The 20,502-nt window shown below is 42.6% G+C and overlaps 1 protein-coding gene across 6 annotated transcripts; it reads left to right on the forward strand.

The window, feature by feature from the left end:
* Positions 1–16: 16 nt before the first annotated feature.
* SUPT7L (SPT7 like, STAGA complex subunit gamma) lies at positions 17–19,220 on the forward strand. Of its 6 annotated transcripts, XM_082050094.1 has the most exons (7): positions 17–51; positions 529–1,173; positions 8,060–8,384; positions 10,275–10,512; positions 14,014–14,142; positions 14,247–14,307; positions 15,314–19,220. In XM_082050094.1, the coding sequence occupies exons 2-6, from the start codon at positions 761–763 to the stop codon at positions 14,297–14,299; spliced, it is 1,158 nt and encodes a 385-aa protein (XP_081906220.1). In that variant the 5' UTR covers positions 17–51; positions 529–760; the 3' UTR covers positions 14,300–14,307; positions 15,314–19,220. The 6 variants fall into 6 exon arrangements, with proteins under 6 accessions (XP_081906220.1, XP_081906219.1, XP_081906218.1 ...); XM_082050093.1 differs by having other exon boundaries at positions 14,014–14,307; XM_082050092.1 differs by having other exon boundaries at positions 14,014–19,220.
* Positions 19,221–20,502: the final 1,282 nt, after the last annotated feature.

Genomic DNA, 20,502 nt, shown 5'->3' on the forward strand with positions numbered 1-20,502 from the left:
GGGAAGAGCGTCACTGCCTCAGCCGCCGCCAGGGATAGCGTGAGGGGCGAAGTAGGGAGGAAGGTGACGGCGGTGTAGGCGGCAGAGGCGGTGGTCGCTTCCGCCCCTGCCAGCGCTAAGGCGCGCTGGTGGCGGGGGAGCCTCTTCTGCAGGCGGACCTGGGCCGACTTCCGGTTCGGCGGCGCGGAGCGGCGGGGGTCGTGCGGGGTACGGCGGGGGTTGGGGTTGGGGTTGGGGGCACTGCGCCGGGCTGGCGGGTTGGGCGCCGTCGTGGCCGGCCGGGGTCAGGGGCGGCCGGGGGCCCGGAGCTGGGCCTGGGGAGGGCGGGCGGCGGGGTTTGAGGGAGCGGCAGGCGAACTGACTGCGGTCCCCGGGGTTGCTCCACGCAAGTCGGGGAGTGCCGTGGGTGCCGCGCGTGCCGCGCAGCGAGGGGACGGTGGGGCCCAGGTACAACCACACGAGTCCCAGTTACAAACATAAATAATTTCCCCCTGACGGGTGCGTTTCTTTCTTCTTCTTCCCCCTCAGGAGAAGCAGCAATGTAACCTGTGAAGGGCCGGCGCTGTGTCCTCATGCTGCCGTGGGAGCCGCGCTGCTGGGTGAGGCGCTGAGCTGGAGCTCCCTCCACATTCATAGTTCGCTTCATTCGGAGCATCCCAGCTCCAGTTCCTGCCGCTGCCCAAGGCCCAGCGCTTTTCCCTGTGACAGATACTACAGTATTTCGTGGCCCCCTTCTGGACAATACGTGACCTGTGTAAAAATGCTGCGATATTGGGGTGAAATTCCGGTTTCATCCAACCAGGCCAACCGCAGCTCCTTTGACTTGCTCCAGCGTGAGTTTCGCACGGTGGAAGTCCAAGATCCACCGCTGCATCAGCCATCCGCAAACAAGCCCCGGCCCACCACCATGCTGGACATCCCCTCCGAGCCCTGCAGCCTCACCATTCACACCATTCAGCTCATCCAGCACAACAGACGCCTGCGCAGCCTTATAGCCATGGCCCAGGCTCAAAACCAGCAGCAAGCAGAGGGCATAAAAACCGAAGACAATGAACCTCTGCCACCTTGTCCGGCCTCTCCACCTCTCCCTGATGACCTGCTTCCTCTGGATAGCAAAACCCCCAAAATGCCATTTCAACTGAGGCACAGTGACCCAGAGAGTGATTTCTACAGGTGTGTTGCTGTTTCTTTGGGTTAGTTCTTGGCTGAAGGAAAGCTGAGTGTTTTTAAATATATATGTAGTTACATCAATTCCCTTAGGCTGAAGGGCCAATTGTATGTAAAGTATAAAATAGGCTTCAAAAGGAAAAATTTAAATTTCTTCCTTGTGGATGGCATGCACATTGTTTAAAATAAATGTGCTTTTGTTGCCTGTCTATGAAATGTGAATGTGTAGTGCTGACTTCTGTCTTGTTAGTGCTATGCTACGTGTTTGTGAATGATTTTGCTGTCTTCCATGGTATTTTGACAAGTTTGGTTACAGGATGTGAAGTCTCTTCTGTTTAGGTCGCTTACAGCTAAACTTGCATTATTGTAACGGAAAATCCAGAAGATGCATGACTAGGTTTTTGGCTATTTAGTTGTAGGTTCTGAAAATATGATTTGACAACATATTTGTAAGATTTTAGTGGCCAAGGACCTGCGACTAGTAACTATCACATTTTGCCCTCTTTTTTGTGTTATTCAGGTCAAAGGTGATCATGAGTACAGGCAAAGGGAGTTCTTGTCTCTGATACTGGCTCCACCAGCCAAGGGCTGGAGAATATGTCAAGGAAGGCTGCATTGCTTTTACCTGTGCAGCCAATCTTTGGTTAACTAGTATTGTCATCACCTCCCTGTCTACCCCTCTGATAAGTACTAAATTCATGAGGAGGTGTTGCGTTTTGTGCAGGATCTCGTGATACTCTGTAGGTTATGGGCATTTAAAATTAGGGGTTAATCCTCACTACTATAACTTTCTGTTCTTAGATTAAAGGCTGTGCACCAGTGAACATGATGTGGGAGAGGGTAATACATTTTAGTTTTTAAAATAGGGAAAATGTGCATCAATAAAATGTAATGTAGCAGTTAAATGCCACAGAGATCTTTAATGGCCTGGGGCTGTATGAAATGCATTTTACTGAAAGATGTTGCTTTTGGTAACATAGTCTCTGAACAATAGAGCACTTCTTTAGTCCTGTCTGTGGAGGAATACCATCATCTTTTGAGGAAGAAATAAAGTAGTTAGCCAAGAGGGGTAATAGGAGATCCAGTCCTGTGAGGATTAAGTCTGAGCCCTGTGACTCCTGCTCTTTCTATCCCTGTGGTTTGTAGAACTGAGGAGCTTCAGCTTTAAGCTCAGTTTTCTGTGGCTCTGTCCCTGTTTTGCGGGCTGCTTTGTCTTTTTGTTGTCCCTTGGGAGTTTCTGGGTTGCGAGTAAGGAAATGTTATTTAGCAGTCAACCACATGGGGGAGTTTAAGGACTAGATTGCAAAAACTGCATAGACAATTTTGGAATTAAATGCTTTGTGACTGATAGTGGAATTATAATGAGCTGCAGTGTAGACTAGAATTTGTGTGTTTACTAAACTAAACACATTTATGCTTTTCCAGGAGGAAAGCTTTGAATTTGTTGTGGTATGTTTGTAACTGTTTAAAGAAACTTTCATATAAGAATAGCAGCTGGTATTATAGTAGTAAAAATAAAGTTACATGATTTGCTGATGCCTGTTCTTCGTGTGTAAAAACAATTTAAGGAAGGCCATTCTTTCCCTTGATGAAACATGGTAGTTCTTGATTTTATGCTGCCTTCTGAAGTACCATTGTCAGAGTTACAGTGTTTGACTGAATCCATATTTTAATTCCATTTTCTTTGGCAGTAACCTGGGTCTGAGAAGCAGTGTATAGGTATATTTAGGCACAGGAAAAAAGGAAGATGAGAGGGGCCAGCCTGAATCAGACCACAAGTTTCTTTATTATAGTCATGTCCTCTTCTGTTTCCTTGTTATTCGTTTTCATTCTTGGACTGCACACCCTTGTCTTTTATTTTGTTATTCCCTGGATTCATTTTGGTTTCCCCCTGCTCTGCCCTGTACCTGTAACCCCTGCCTCCTTGTCCCTTTTGAGATGAGGAAGAGTCAGAACCTAATTTACTGCTAGTTTTCTGTTGTTTTGGTCTTTTCAACCCCCTAAAATCTGTACCCCCAGCAGTTTTAGTCATGAAGCTATCCCCCTTCTCCATTTTTCTGGACTGTTTATAAATGTGTTGAAACAAAACATGGTTCTGGTACAAGACCTTGAGGGAGGACCCAGGCTCCACAGTGGAGATCTCTTATGTAATTCCTTATTGATTGATTCGGAGGTACCTTAATATGTTTGTGAAGCTGATTTTCCATTTACAAAAGCTGTCTGGACTCTTTCTGAGTGTATCATGTTTACCTATGTGTCCTCTAATTCTCTTCTTATCATGTCTTTGAATCTCCCTGTTGCACCAGAATATACAAGGCTTCCCAGCCTGCAGTTCTTCACATCTGTTCTGAAGCTATTGGAAGAAAATGTTTTCATGTTTTTTTGTCTTCTGGTCCTTATGGACCAAGCCAGTTTAACGCAAGAGGTGACTCACCACAGCTATTCAACTATTTCATCCTTGAATTCCTGTAGTATTCCTGGATGAATTACCATCTGGTTCTGGTGATTTGCAGCTGTTGATGTTTCAGTTCTTGGAATACACAATAAAAGATTATAATTTGTTTTTGGTGTGTATAGAAACAGAAGGTAAGCTTCAAGCATAATCGATGAAGAATGAGTAAGGAATTGCAGACTCAAAACTACCATTTGAATAGGAGGCTCTTACCATAATATAGCTGCTAGCTTTTCCTTCTCTGTTCAGCTTCCCCTGATTAGCATGAATCAGTCTTCAAACGAAACCAAACCTGTTCATTATGTGCCTCTTCAGATTCTTTTTCTTGTGTGTGCATGGTTGGTTTCTTGATAGATTTCTCCTCTGTTCTCTCATTTGCGTTTCTGACCACACGGGACGTGTGCTTTGCATTGAAAGATAATCTGTGAATGAAATGGGGAGCTTGCAATGGGAAGACAGTTCATGGCAGAAGAGTTTGTAGTTAAAAAATGTCTGTACAGAAGTTGGGAAGCTCGTGTTGGTGGGATAGCAGTTTTAATGTTAGGAAGGATTTGGAGCAGTGGAAATCAGAGCAGGCAGAATATAATTCCCCTGCTTGACTAAGCACTTTGGCTTAGCCCCTAAACTGTCTGGTCTTCTGGCTTGGGCCACTAGGACACAATTCATTTTCCAAACAGTATTTATTACCTCTTGCCATTACCTATGGAGCAGCCTCTTGTTATACCTGTTCAACCCTCTGTAGACATAGCAGAGACAGTTGAAAAGAGGCTTGCTCAGGATGAGGCGGAAAGAGGCCCTTTTGCAAAAGGAAACTGCTTTCTGGTTTGAGTTTGTTGTGTTCTTTGATGCACTGACTAGTATAATCTCATTTTTCCAATGTTCTACTTTGTTTTACTGTTTTGGGGAAAATGGCTGTGAAGCAACCTTGTTGCACCTCATTTGGTAGAAATTCAACTCCACAATGTAATGTTTCATACAATTGATGTGTTCATAGGGAAAACACCCCCTCCCTCCATCTGCTGCTAGCTTATGCTCACCTAGGAGGGAGCAGAGCACTTCAATCTGTTACCGCAGTTGAGCGAGCCTTGGCTATCAGTCCTTGTACTGACTTGGCCTAAACACTTTCCCCTGAATACAGTTGGATGGGAAATGAATCATGAGATCTCCTTCCCTCTAAGAAAAACAGCCTTACAGGAGAGGAGCTTGTGGTGCCTTTGGGGAATGTCTTGTTGACACACAAGATGGGCCTCTTGTGGGTTCTGAAACACTATTAATCCTGAAAATAAGCCTAATTGGTATAAGTGGATGCTTTTTTTCTGTTGTGAAGTTCTGCATGTTAAAGGTTTGCTGGCAGCAATGGGAAAAGGCTGGGCTTTGGCTCTGATGAATTCATGGCTTGGCAGGTAGGTTTCTGTCTGGCACATCATTTAGTGTTGGTGACCCATATATAAAAAAGTAGATCCTGTTGGAAATACAAAATTGAAGAGCAACAAGTTGGCCAGTATTTGTGATAAATTTCATACTATATATTCTGTAGAGATGATCACCTCCAAATCACAGGCCTAACTGCCAGTTTTGTTAGTCTCTAGTGACAGAATTTTAGGGATTAAACCACTCGTTTACTCACAGCTATATGACCCTGCTGATATGTTAAATGGAAGCTTCGTTTTGGATGGTAGCTGGATGGGGAGACTTTTAGGAAAGCAGTAAGTGCTGCAGAGAGTGGCATTCTGTGTTATGATTGTATCTGGAAGGGTGCTTTTTTGGTACTAGGTATCTGGATGAGGCTGAGGACCAAAGCTCTAATGATCATCAGGGAAAGGAAGTTGGCTGCTCCATTTGGCAAGGCTTGACATTAGATAGCTGCTTTCAGCTTAAATGATTCCATATGGCTGTTTCTGTTTATGTGCATTCTTATCAGTCAGTACCTGAAGGCTAAAGGAGGTGAAAAAAAAAAGATGTTTTGTCATTTGTTGTTTTCCTTTAACATCTACAAAAATATTTCATTTTTTGCTTTCTAATTGGGCTTTTAATCATCTTCCTCTATTGTTTATTGTGGGAAACAGGAAAACAAGAGAAGAAAATGTAAGAGAAACAAAACATAATTGCCTGACCCTACCAAGAGCAAGAGGTGGGGATTTGGATTTGAGTACAGTACCTGAAATTTCTTTTCTCTCTGTCTTCAGTTGATCAGATTTCAAGTTGATTATATCCTTTTCAGCATAGTGACCTACCTGCATTTTAATGCTGGCAATTAGTTTCTTTCTGTCTAGGAGTTTAAGAGAGATATAACATTCTCTGCTGCTTCTGAGCAGTGATATGCATTGCTAAATGGTGGTTGTGCTCTGCTTTACAAGTGACTGAGTATCCTGCTTGGGCTTGCCAAGTTCTGTGTCTAGTTTAAGTTTGTACATAGTGTTTTGGTTGAATGACAGAGTGTCAGTAATGGCTCTTTATTTGTCTCCGTGTTAATAGTAGTGTGGTGTTTGGCAGTTTTGGTAGCATAAGATGCTCTCAACTGATGGCTGCTGGAGAGCTGGGTATGCCTTTTATATATGTTGAAAAAGAAGAGATGCTTTTTATAGGCATAAATTTTGATGCTTGTTTTCTGGTTGGTTTTGTTTGATGGTTGTTTTCTTCTGTTGTAACCTCCTGGTCTCCGTGTTGTATGAGACATATGGCTGTATGAGACATTGTGAAGTTCAGAAATCTGTTGGTGGAAAGTGGAGGGGAGAGTGAGGGAGATGTGAAACCAGTGTGGGTGACACTTCGTTTATAAGGGAACTGATGATCTTCTAATTCATCTTGTCAGAGCGCCTGCTGTCTTCTTTACAAAGTAGTTACATAATTGAGTAGGAATTGGGATGTGAGTCATTTTCCAGCAATGAATAACTGGGATGAATCCATGACCTGAGAGCCACATGCTGTTCTTAATATCCATTTAGAAATATCATCATCTGCAGCTCTCAATATAGTGTGATCCCTCCCTTTATTTGAATAATCAAAGTGCTGATCTGCTGTTCTTGAAAATTATTTTGGTCCTGATAGCTCTACGTTGAACCTTCCATGTTTCCTGCCCTGAAATATTTCATTTTTTTACTGCTGTGTGGCAGTGGTTTTCTATGGGTCAGTCCTGAGGATCAGGAGGAGCTGAGTCTCTGTGACCTGGCGTCTCAGCGAGACTGAAGCGTACTTAATGCACTTATTGGAGTAATAAGAGTAGTGAGAATTTTATCAAGGCATCAGTGCGGTCTGTGTACTGTTTAATCAGGTCTTGTTCCTGGAATGAGTGTGTGGTGATACGCAAGTAATGTAGGGTGAGAGCGAGGCAAATCTTGGGCTGGGCTGCGGAAGAGGACTTGATCAGAAACAAATGAAGTGTGAAATTGTTAGCTTCATTCTGCCATTGGTGCTGAATGAAGTGTAAAAAAGCATATAAATACCATACTTAGCAGAAAGGAAATCTGATTTTTTTGACATCAGCATTTGAAGACCGTGTTACTGATATGGGCAAATACATCACAGGCATCTAATTGTGAGTTGAGAAATCTGTTTACCTTTCAGAGGCCTTGCTTTATCTTCTCTTTTTCCTGTGTGGAATTTCTATTTATTAACTCATCTTGATGAAAAATTCAATTGCCTGACTACAAATGGATGATGTTTGACATGTCAGTTGTTCTGCCATGTCCTTCATCCTCCATGGTCTCTGCTTCCTGCTTAGCAACTTCTTCCTTGAGAAGAGAAATCTCAAACCCAAGGCTGAGAGATGCTGCTCAACGACAGAACCCCTCCAGGCCTGGTGTTCACTTCTTAGGTAGCATATGGGTATATTTCCATCAGTGACTGCTGGAAATGAGGGCAAGGAAGTGGTCATTTTGGCTACAGTGTACCTTTATGAAATGTATGTGTATCCCGTTTCTTGCTTTTTATGTGTGTCTTTTGCATTATCATTTCAGATCTTGCCTATCGCAGAAGCCTTTGTATCTTACTATTAGGTCTGTGACATCAGAGATAAGGAAGAGAAATGCGATTATCTGAGAGGAGAAATTATTTGCATTCATGTTATTTAAAATGCCTTTTTTTGTTTGTGTTAAGGACCCATTTATTTCACATCTCCAGGAAAAAAAGGCTCTTGGGTGGGAAGAGAGTTGCTTAAGGGTTCAGAAGAATTGCATCTCATATTCGTGCATCACCCAAAGAATCTTCTGGCATTAGAAGGGAAAATGAGAATCAGCAGTGCTGATTTGGAGAGGGGGGAAGAAGGGAAAGCAGATAAACCCTTATTCTAATTAGTGTTCATATGTAATAGAGAAGCTGTGGAGAACCCCAAACAATCTGCTTTCCCTTTGTACGTCACCTTATTTTTGACAATATCCCTTCGACTGACACATTCATTTTAGTTTTCGAAGGTGTGCTATTTTTGTCTTTTCTGCTTTTTAGAGGAAAAGGGGAGCCAGTGACTGAGCTGAGTTGGTCCTCTTGCCGGCAGCTTCTCTACCAGTCAATGGCCACCATCCTGGCTCACACAGGCTTTGAGTGTGCCAATGAGAGTGTCCTGGAGACCCTGACAGACATCGCCCACGAGTACTGCTTGAAGTTCACCAAACTGCTGCGCTTTGCTGTGGATCGAGAAGCTCGGCTTGGGTACACCCCTTTCCCTGATGTCATGGAGCAGGTCTTCCATGAGGTGGGCATTGGCAGTGTGCTCTCGCTGCAGAAGTTCTGGCAACACCGCATTAAGGATTATCACAGCTACATGCTTCAGGTGAGAGGAGCAGTAGGGACCGGATGGCACCAATAAATGTGCCCCCATTACAATTGCGTATTCCAGTAGCAAGTCCTGGGTCTTGCTGAAGTGAAATCCAAACAGGAAACCTCTTGACTGTGGAGGGGAGTCATCAAGGAAAAGATAAACATGTTTTTTTTGACTGGAAGACAGAGCCCCTTATTTGTGTCCCTGCTGAGGCTAAGAATGCTCTACTGATGGTTTGTCTGGGTTTAAGAGGAGGCACCCAGCTCCTGAATGGCCCAGACAAAACTAACAAGTAGAGGTGGAATCTCTACTGACTGATTAGCTGAATTTTCTGCTTTAATGGGATATTTGGCTGCTTACCATTTCAGAAAACAAGTAAGCAGGTAAACAGAAATTATTTGACTGTGCAATGGTTTTGTGTTTGCTTAAGAAAGGGGTGACTTGCTTAAGTTTTAAGAGCATCGGGTAGTATTGTGCTGATCTGAGTTGTCACACAGGTGGTGCCTTCCACTCTAAAAGTGACTGTGCTTCTGTGGAGAAAGAAGAGGAATTGTTAAATTCCTTGGAATAAGAGGTGCCATATCAATGTAGATTGTAAGAATAAGGGGTTGGCTTCTCTTGGACCAGTTATTCTGTGAAATTTAACATATGCATTTTATTTGAACGATATAAGACTGCCTGTTGTGGACTTAGAGAAATGCAAAGATTTGAAGCGGGAATTTTACTCCTACTCATCAAAAAACAAGACTTGAAACAAGTAGGTAACCTGTGACCAGAGGCAAAGCCTGCCATCCCTTCCTCCTTGTCACATTATCTGGGTGGTAGTTGACCGCTCTTGGAGCAGCTACCTTGTGCTCACTTTCCCAGGGTTGGCACCTAATGGCTTACAGAGGCAGGACAGATCAGAGACACCTGTAAGCACACATGGTATGTAAATTGTGATGGACATGAGGTTTGTGCATAAAAATGACATCATCAAGATCTGTCTTCATTTAGAAACATTTTTGTTCAAAAAAACAATTAATTTTTGTTCAAATATTTTTGCTGGCATGTCTCGTTTTGGAATTTGGGTTTTCTGCATCATTCTGCTGATGCAGTTTACTCTTATCCTCCACCTGGTCATTGTCTTATTTGTTCTGTTCTTCATGCAGGACTGAGGTCTACAGTAGCCTCTGTGTTTGGAAGTATATCTAGGAAGGGGGAATACCCTTTGCTGTTCTTTTTCCTTCTTGCTTCTACTGTTAATACCCTTGAGCTTTTCCTGAGCACAGTTGACTGACTGTTGTGATTCAGTGCTGTAAACAAGCATTGGTTAGAAGCAGATGAAATCTGAATTTTTAAATTTGATTGGTTACAGTGTTAAGTTTCTAGAAGTACAGGGTAGTTCTATATCTCATTCCTGTATTGGTTTTACTTCTCTGACTGGAGAAAACTTCTGTGCTTTTTGCTGTAAATGTGACTGAGGGTACCTAGGCTTTGCCCAGCAGTGATGAATGTCTGAGCTGCTTGTTTTTTAATGCTGGAATAAATTTGTTACTGGCAGATGGGGGATCATCTTATAGGTAAAACCAAAAAGTAAGACTGAGACACTGCATTTGTTTCATGCCCTATTTAAATTTCTGGGCCTTATCATCACTGTCTTTGAAGTAAAGGTGCTCATATTTATCAAGCAGATGTGCTAATGGATTAAACCTGTTACTAAACCTCTTGTTACAGGACAAGAGTTGTTCTTAAAGGGGAAAAAAAAATCTTGTGTAGCTGATAACCCATTTACTTGTTCATTCAGGTCAGATGTTAATAATATTCTGGGAGCAGAGTGCACTGCAATGTAATCACCTTCAGAGTCTCTGAAGTCACTCTGACCTTTTTGGCCACTTTTTCATCCTCACTGATCTTTGACAGGTTAGCAAGCAGCTTTCTGAAGAGTATGAGAAGATTGTCAACCCGGAAAAGGCAGCTGAAGACACAAAGCCTGTGAAGATTAAGGAGGAACCTGTTAGTGATATTACTTTTCCCATAAGTGAGGAACTGGAAGGCGATTTGGCTTCTGGAGACCAGTCTTTGCCCGTTGGAGTCCTTGGAGCTCAAAGTGAGCGCTTCTCTGCCAATTTGGAAGTAGAAGCTTCCCCGCAGACTTCAGGTAGGGGTTTCTTGCTGCTGCTGGAAACAGTGTATCAGCTGTTCCATGTGATCTTGTTTCCATTTTTAATAGCAGATCCCAATGTGAGGAAGAAGGAGAAAGGATTTTTAGGCTTTAATGAAAAGATTTGGATGAGAGACAAACCTTTTCTTGCTTTCTAAATACAAAACTAAAGAGTCAAAGGTGTAAATTATGAGGATTTGTTAAATAGTTACTCTGTTCATCGACCCTGTAGAACACAAAATGCTTTATATGGTGTTTATTTTTAGGGGATCATTAGAGTTCTTGTGTTTATTATTGGTGTGAAATAGATTGTTTTTCTACAGTGATGGCCCAAGGACTTTACTCCTGTTTTGTGAACTAGGGTATTTGCTGCAGGTGTGAGCACTGTTTTTTTTTTCCCCCTGTCTGATGTAACAAAGACAAAAAGAACTTTTGGTTTTCTATATATGTATTTATTTTTGTTTAAAAGATACTAGAGTTTTATCTTTATTTCTATTAAGGAGGCTACCAGATATTTTTTCCTTCCTTTTTTTTTTTTTTTTTTTGTTTAACTGGGTAGTTTTGGATTCTTGTCCAGAGATTCACATCACTGAAAAGTTGAAGGCCATGTTCCTTGTCTGTGAAATAAATTCAAGACCATATATAGTTTAGGCATGAAATGAATTGTGGAAATACTAATGATACTTGGTGCAGCCGTCCATATTCAGAAGTCACCCTGGTAGTGGTAATCATTGTTTTATGAAAGCTTATCAGTGACTCGTGTGAAATGGGCTTGTGGGAGTCTCTCCTATTCTAGCATCTTTACCGCCAAGCCTGCTGTGGTTAGCTGAGGTGGTGGAAAGTGAAATGGTGAGTGAAGTAGTGGGGTTACGGAGACTGCACTCTTTTTCACAAAGTGTTATCCCATTATGTTGGCATTGAAGCACACTGGTGGCCCGCGTGGGAGAATCTGCTTCTGCTGTGCCTTTTCTATACCTATGTGCGGGTTTTGTTCTGTGCACCATTTAGTAGTGCTATATTTCCAGGAAAATGAAGAAGTCATTCTTCTATGAAATAAAGCCAGTTTTGATTTTTGTATAGAACCTTTTGAACTCTGTAAATCCCTGCAATAAGAACTGTTTCACTTAAAAATCTGGTTAGAAAACAATGAAACCTGTCCTCCTACTAAACCTAAACTAAGTAGCATATATGCTGAGGTTAGAGTATATCTCTGAGTTTTTTTTTTTTAGCATGTTTTGCTGTATTTTAAAAAAGCACAAATCCATCTAATGTTTTTCTGTAAGCTCGTATTGTTTTCCATAGCACCTCTGAAATGTGAAGTGCTCATATTTTTGTGGGAGAGGTAACAGCAGGTTACTTTGGCCCATCTGGGGTTGCAAGTGATTCATCTAGAAAGCTTTGTATTAGCATGTCCCACTTGAGATCCAGAGGTTAGCACGGTAGCTGTATATTAAATGCCTCTTGTCTCTCTGATACCGAATTGATGTTTTCTAATTAAGAATACAAGTGCTCTGTTCGTCCCTGAAAATCCCTCTTCACTTCATAAGGGCCTTTGGAAATCTCGTCACTGTGAGACGGCCCAGTCTAAAGCCAGGCAGGCTGGAGAGCGTAATATCATAAGGAGTGCTGCAATTAGGACACCTCCATCTCAAAAATACAAATGTGAGGCATGTGGAGAGGGCAGCAAGGCTTCAGTGTCCGAGGGCAAAACTCTCATTACAGCCTTTCGTGTTCTGCTGGTGTTTCTGCCTATGCCTGATGTCGCAGTTGTGGACTAGCTGCTTCATTGCAGTTGGGGAAATGGAGGTGAAACTGGGGACCTTGTTCTTCCACCCAGCAGGATAACATGAGCATTAGCTCATTTGTAAAGCACTTTGAAGTTAAGGTACTTTGAAGAGGAAAGTTCCTGTGTCATGCTTAACTACTTATTAGTGACACCCTCAATGACAGGTGATAGAGCTGAAAGGAATAAGGCTGAGCAATGAAGAGCAATTGATGAAAGACATAGTAAGTTTAGTGACTGATTATTGTGTAGACTGGAGTTGTAGGAACTGATAGCATTTTAATGATGCATCCATTGTTGTTGAAAAGAACACATTTACTTATAATTAGCATAAAAAGGACTTTTCATTAGGGCAACTGGACACCAGCATATGCTTTCATCCTGGCTTGGTGTCTAACTGCTGAGCTAATGTAGGCTGTGTTACCACAAAGACCTCCCAAACCCTGGTTTGGGCTAAGCTGCTCTGCCCGATTCCTTCATAAGGGAGAATTCCCTGTACAAACCTGTGGTGGAGAACTTGTTCTCTGTGTAATTGCTAGTAATACGGGACTATTGTTAGTAGTATATTGATAATAGGGAATAGTACCAGATTTGGCTCAGTACAAGAGGGTTGGTTGTGCGTTCAAACTGTAGCCAAGCTCCTTGAGACACAAAGTTTGGAAAACCTATTAAAACTTTTCCTAGGTGTGTGGTGGTTTGGTTTTGTTTTGTTTTGTTTTTTTCATGTGAATTTAACCCCACACAAGAGGGACTAGATTTAAAAGTCAGAAGATTTCAGGCTTTCTTCAGTTCTGGGCTGTTACGCTCCTCTCAACAAGGGGCCCAATTAGTGTATTTTTAATAGGATTTTTGTCTCTCTTAAAACTGGAAATAAGCAGAAAGAACACAATCTATAATTACTGCTCTTGGGGAGAAAAACATTTGCTGTTATCAAGAAATACGGTTTTGTAACCTTGTAAAGAAAATCCTCAATATGCTCAGATTGCACACTAGTCCTTTTTTTTTTTTTTAAAAAAAAAAAAAAAAAAGGGTGCTGTTTCCCAGCAGGATGTCTGTGAGGTTGGGCCAAGAGGGTTTCTTTCCATTCTGCTGAAGGCTGTGATGAGACCTGTAGATGCTGAGTCCAAGGAGGCAGGCTGTTGGATGGCTGACTGCAGCTCTGATGTCCCTGTATTTCAGTGCTGGAAGTGGTATTTGAGACTGTTCATCTGCCCAGTCCTCTGCCCTCTCACTTCACCTCTCCTGCAGAACTATGAGAAGTCCAGTATGTCTGACAGCTTAATGGAGGGTGTTGGTGTTGCAAGGACCTCATCATCATGAATGACTTCTGGACTGCCTCTAAGCCCTGCTTATGCAGGGTCTTGTCCAGGTTGTGCTCATTGCTGCTGAGGCACTCTTTCCTTCTGGAGAGTGATGTGGACTCTTTAAGTTGTTGTTTCTCATGGAGAAAACCACCTGGAGGATTGTCGTGAAAGGATAGCATCGTATGTTTTAGAGTGACAATTACTGGGCTATTTAAAAAAGAAAAAGCCAACTTTTTTTTTTTTTAATTGTCTCACATTGGTTGGTGTGTTTTTGTTTCTGCTGCCCAGCCTAGTTCACCTGTGGCTTTGCTTTTGCTCCTTCTTTACCAATGCTACTGTCTCTTGCATCTGCATGCCATTTATAATTTGTCTTTTTACTGAGTTATTACTGTGTACTTTTTCTTTCTCTAGGGGCTGAGGTGAATGCTTCCCCACTCTGGAACTTGGCACAGGTAAAAATGGAGCCGCAGGAAAATGAGGAGGCCAATGTACATGGCCACGGGGTCCTTGGCAGTGATGTCTTTGAGGAACCGATGTCAGGTATGAGCGAAGCTGGGATGCCACAGAGCCCCAATGGCTCTGAAAGCAGCTATGGTTCTCATTCTCCTGACAGTCTGATGGGATCCTCGCCTGTCTTTAACCAGCGTTGCAAAAAGAAGCTGAAGAAGATGTGAAAATAGACAATCTTCTTATTTAATGCTGATGGTATGTAATAGACTGGAAATGAACTAAGAGAGCACTATGATGGCTATGATTTACAAACAGGGCTGGCCCTGGTGTATGAGGGACTTTGCATAAAATTATTATGAGACATTTGGTGTGTTGTTCCCTTCCCTGCCCCTCTTTGCTGGCTTCCATACTCCATCCTGACTCATGAGATTGAAGTTCACCCCATATGTTTGATGGTGTCTTGGCTTGCTTTGGCAGATTAATGAGGAAGTTACCAGTGGAAGGTATTTGTGAGGAGATTTGCTAAGTCCTAGAATCATTGAATAATTTGGGTTGAAGGAACGTCTTGAGGTTTCTAGTCTCTAGTCCAGCCCCCTGCTTGAAGCACAGCCAATTACAATCAGGTTGCCTAGGGTCATGTCCAGTTGAGTTTTGAATATCTCCAAGGATGGTGATGCCAAACCTCTTTTTCCCTCTTTGACTACCCTCATAGTAACAAAAAACATGTTCTTGCATCCAGTTGGAATTTCCTGTGTTCCAACTTGTGTTCATTGCCTCTGTTCTGTCATTGTTCATCTCTAAGAAGAGTCTACCTTTGTCTAACCTGCCCATTAAGTGGTTGTATACAATGAGATCTCTCTTTAGCCTTTTCACTTCTGAAGTCTGAAGAAACCAAGGTACCCGAGCCTCCTCTTGTACATCCTGTGCTCCAGCCCCTTAACTGGCTTTGCGGCCTTCTTGCAAGGGGGAGCACGAAATCCTCCAGATGTGGTCTCACAAGTGCTGAATAGAGAAAAATAATAACTTCCATCAATGTGCTGGCTACAGTTGTGCTAACTGTTGCAGGCAACAAGACAGTCTTAAGTCAGGATATTTCACTGTTTGAGGAGCTGTCGCTGGTGATGGTAATGATGTCGGCCTCGCAAAGATGCTCTATCAGCCAGCTCCTTCAGTGCCTTCGGATGCATCCTGTCTGGTTCCATGGACTTAGGTATGCTCAATTGGCTCAAGTTCTTGCTAACTTGATCTTCCTCTGCTGTAGGTAACGCTCTGCCAGGAGACTCACTCTGCCTCAAGGCAGACATTACCAGTGAAAACAGGGAGAAAAGGTGTAGAGCACATCAGCCTCAAAGTACAAAGTGCATCCTTTGTCACCAGGTTGCCTGCATTGTTGAACAGTAAATCCGTGTTTTGTTTTCTTTAATCCGTGTTTTCTTTTGCTTCCAGTGTACTTAAAAAGACCCTTCACATTTCTTATCAGTTTCAACTCCAGCTGAGCTTTGGCTTTCCGAACTGTCCCTGCATGCTTAGACTGTGTGTCTGTATCCCTTTGGGCCAGTCCATCCTCACTTTCACCTCTGCATTGTTTTTTTCTGTGTGTTTAAGCTCAGTCCAGGAGTTCCGTGATCGTCTGTGGTGGCCTTCTGTCATGCCTGCTTTACTTTCTGCTTGTCAGAAAGGACTGTTCTTCTACTTTGAGAAAGCTGTCTTTGAAGATAAGGCAGCACTCTTGTGCCCCTTTGGGAGGCCAGAGCAATCCATTGTGAGATCCTGCCGAGATGATCCTTGGATAAACCAAAATATGTTGTCCTAAAGGTCCAGAACTTTGTCTTGTACATGTTTCTCAAGATTTTAAATGCCACAATTCCATGTCTGCTGCAGCCAAGATCTTCACATTCTCTACTAATTCTTCCTTGTTAGTAACAAGTCCAGCAGAGCTTCTCTAATTGATTATCTAGTCAGAGAAGCTGATGTGGTTTTCTAGAGAGAAGGAAGCAGCTTTTATTGTACTGTTGGTGTAAGCCCGTGCTGGCAATGTGAACTTTTCCTTTACTTTCATTGGATTCAGTGCAGCAACTTTAGGCTGTCTGAGGTTTCCTATTCAAAGTTGTTATCGTGACAACGTAGTCTGAAACAGAATCTATTTTGCTGCTTGCTTTTATGGCTCAAGCTGACTGATAGCACTCTTTTTTTTTGTTCTGCACAATCCTCAGTTGATCAACTCAGTCTTTAACTTGATTCAGTGAGTATCTCTCTCAAAAAAGCTAGAATGAACATGAATCAAGAGTGAACAGCCACTTAAACTGGCTTTATACCTGTAAGCTGTTGGGATGTTTGAAGGAGATTTACCAAACCTCCCATTTGTCCTTACAATTGCAAGTTTATCTTTTGAAAGAATGAGCTTCAGGCATAGTATTTTTGTTTCAGTATAACATGTCTAGCCTTAATTCTTTGTTCCTAACTGTATTTCTCTTCCACTTTATAGAAGTGGAAGCCAAATATAAAATTCCTCAATGTCTAGTAAGAATGTGTGACCATAGGCTTTTATGGACATTGGACCTAAAAGTGTCCATTACAGTTTTAAAAGTTTCTCCTTGGGAGGTAAATTCTAGGTATTTGAAGCCTAGTTAGTAGTTGAACAGTGGACCTGTGTATAAGGAGATCTTTATTTTGATTCTCTCTGAGTTACCATTAGGCATGCTGCAATGTCTCTGTTTTCTCAGCTGTAAAAAAGAGAATAGTTGTGTTTGTCTCTCAAAAGTGTGTTTGAATTTTAGTTACTATTCAAAAAAGGCACTGTGATCCTTCAGAAAGTTTTGTGAGAATTGTGAACTTTTCTTCCATTTGCGTAGGACTGTTGCTGGCTGGAGAATCCTTAGAATGGCCACTGAAGTGTTACTGACCTATATGATACTGGTCTTAAGCTATGCTGTTTATCACGAGGAAATACAGCACAGTTGTGCTGTTCAACTGCCCAGGTACTAGGAAGGCATTTGGGGTGGTATCTTCTCAATCAGCTTTAGATATCTGCAGCTGAATTTATTCCTCTGTGCCCCATTTGCAGCTGAAGAGGAATAGTCATTCTTAGGTCACCATTCTTCTGGCCTTGAAGTAGAAGTATAAAGCAGGCCAGATGAATGGCATTTTAAAAAATGTCTATTTTTCCTTTTTGTGCCCGTAAAGTGAGTTCAACTTGGCTACCTCAGCCGAAGGCTCCCACACCATCAATGTCTGAGTTAAGTGACCTGAGTTTAGCTGTTCCTATCTGGGAATCAGAGGAGGCTTCTTCCTGCTGGGCCGGTGCTTTTCCTCTCCTACACGTTTTGTAGATCTTACCGTTGAAATGGTAGTACTGGGCTAAAAGCAGACTGCCTGTCTTAACCAAAACTAGCAGATCCAGTGTTCTCCACAACACACAGAATGTGCTGGGCTGGGGCCTCAAGACTCATCTTGATTTGGCTGTTGTGTCTTTGGTACTGTGCGAGAACACCTGTCATTGGGCTTTTCTCCATAGATGCTTTGCCAAACTGTCATAATAAAGTATTATTGAGGCTGGGGCAACTGTGTAAAGTCCCTGGCACTCTTTTCAGGAGCTAGAAGACAGAGTGGCTGCTGCCAGCATTGCTTGCTCATTGCAAGATTTCAAGTGAGCTAAAAATGAAAACGTGCTGTTCTCCAGGGCTTTGGTTAAATTTCCTAAGCATCAGTCTTAAGTGCTTTCTTTATATTGCTCATGTACAGATGTTCTGTCTTACTTTTCATTGTGTTTTTTTTATTTCACATCCTTTTTCCACACGCATTTCACCCTGTAACACACTCTGCAACAAGCCGAGCCTGACTGCTTCGAGTATATTTAAATACAGTGGAAATTCACCCTCCATTGATTCAGCTGTGTTGTTGCAGTGTAAGAGGGAGGTGTTACTGATTCTCTTTGGGATGCATGTTTATGCAGAGATGAGAAGTGTTTCAGCACCGCTTGTACATTTTAAAATGACGACGGAGTAAAATCTGTACGTCGTGTTCCCCTCATTATGGTAAGTGTTGCTTCTGACATTTATGTGCTTGATGTTTCCTTTTATGCATGTGGAGGCTTCACCTTCTGGGTGAGCCCTTCCCACCTGAACATTTACCGTCCTTAGATTTACAGTGATGTTCATCATGCATGAAAAAGTGAAGTTTCAAATCTAGCTCACAAAGTCAGATACAGACAATATGCTTTTTTGATGAATCAAGTAAAATTTTGCTAGGTGTTGTTGCAACCAGTGAGGAGTTCATTGACTGTGTAATCATCAAGTTTCAAGCCACAGTTAGATTATGCAGTGGGTTGGGATGAAGCTCAGTTCTTGCAGTTGTAGTTTTTTGCTGGTTGCTGGTAAAGTGCTCTGCCAACTCACCTCCTTCAGTAACATGCGGCTTTATTGGTTCTTTCTGCTTTCTCTCTTTTCCCAAAGGTAGGTGGTTGGCAAATTGGAATATTATTGATCACATCCATGTCCAGTAGCACTGATGTCTTTAGTGATTTATTTTGCCATGATTGAAATTGCTGGAAACTTTGATACCAGTTTGGAGAGCAAGATCTGTGAATTACTTAGCTTTTGAAGTGTTTTGCATGGAAATCATGCAAGATTATAGTTGAGAGAGTGCTGTGTATCATATTCCTTTTCCCCTCTAGCAATACCTTTTTATTCCTTTTGAAGAGTTTTGCCTGATATCCAACAAAGTTCACTATGTAAATGGCAGTGTAACAACTTGAGTATATAGTTGTATGTCAGACTGTGCTACCTAGGGATTTAATTCCAAGACCATCCATACTAATTTGAATACATAATGCTGTGCAGAAAAGGAGATGTTTCTTGCATAGAAATGTACCATTTAAAAAGAAAAAAGGAAAATAAGATTAAGTAGGGTAAGTGAGGCCAATCTGATTATGTACTCAATTCTGAGTCTAATGCACATGTTATGTGTGAAGGATGCTTTACTTAAAATCTTTTTGTACATGCATGTGAATGAAATATGTAACTTTGCTTGTGTTTATATGGAACAAAATTGCTTGGAAATGTTTCAGAGTTGTGGGTTTGATGCTTTTTTTTTTTTTTTTTCCTTGTTCTCCTGGAGAGAGTTTGTTCATACTTTCTAAGAAAATTAAAAAAAAATCAAAAATAAAAATCCTAAAGGTGTTGTGTGGATTCTTTTCTTTGTTCTGAAGAATGGTGCTGTGAACACAAAGGCCAATCTTGGGTTTCTGTCCACCTTTACATGGGATCTGGAGTTGACCTTTTGCAGGCCTGAATAAGGTACTGAGGTCACAACTAGGGTGACAAGAAATATTATTCCAGGATGTGGCCAGAGAAAATGTAAGGCTTATTTTTCACAGGTGCCAGTGTGCCTCAGAAGTGATACTAGTACCGCAGTGCTAGTATTGGTATTCATCTAGCATAAACAGGTTGCTATTTCTGAAGCGACTACTTATATTTACTTCTACTACTTAAATTACCAGACTATGTAGGAGCCTTGCTCCAGGCCTTGAGCTTTGCTCTTTCATGTGCTGGTTCCTTGTTCTACATATTGCTTTTTTCTCGGGGACTGCTTTAGACTGCAGTGAATGATACACAGTGTATTTTCCCCTGTGCTCTGCCTGTCATAGTAGAGCTGGGTGAGGATGTTCAGTGGGGGACCCTGCTTCCTTGCACTGGCTCATGGGCTCTTCTCTGCCCTGACTTTTGTCCCTTTTTGCTGTGGATGCGGCTGGGTCACTGATCCATGGGGCTGGGTTGGCTGTGGCCACATGCTGCTGACGGGGGGATGCTGCAGCTCAGGGAGGACTGCTTGCAGCTGCAACAACGACCTCCCCCCCAAAAAAAAACCCCAAACCATGTAATTTTTGCTTTGTAGTTTATGTTGGAGATTAGAATTGCCTCTTTGTTGCCGTGGAAACGCTCGTGTGAAAGAAGCCGACCTCATTAAGAATTATGATGAAATCTCCTTTGGGGAGCACCCTTGCAGTGGAGGCAGTGGGGCTGGGAGATCTGTGACAGGGAGATGGTGGTGGGGTGGGTCTTTCCAGAAACAGCCCCTGCTCCTAGAGCAGCCCTTCCCCTTGGGAATTGGTTCAGGAGACGTGGCTGTGTCACTTCTGTGCCCTTGCTCTGGGTTGGGGGGCATCAGTGCAGTCGGCAATGGGGCCCTGTCAGTGAGCTGGGTGAAAGGCTTGGGTGTTGTGAGAGGTCTTCTTTGGTCCTGGTGCCTGTCAAAGCCCTGGCATACTCTCTACAATTCTCCCTCAGATGTGGGCTGCTGCCTCTGAGCCCAAATTCTCCCTTTGTGCCCCATGCCAGTGTCCTGCTGCCTCCTCTGCTCACCTTGTGCCACCTTTGGACCTTCAGCTATGCTTGTCCCCAGCCCTCCTTTGACCCACATCGCTCATTCTCCTCCCCAGCTCCTGATGGTGTT

This window comes from Streptopelia decaocto (genome assembly GCF_964273445.1).
Source record: "Streptopelia decaocto genome assembly, chromosome: 3".
In the NCBI taxonomy this organism is placed as follows: domain Eukaryota; kingdom Metazoa; phylum Chordata; class Aves; order Columbiformes; family Columbidae; genus Streptopelia; species Streptopelia decaocto.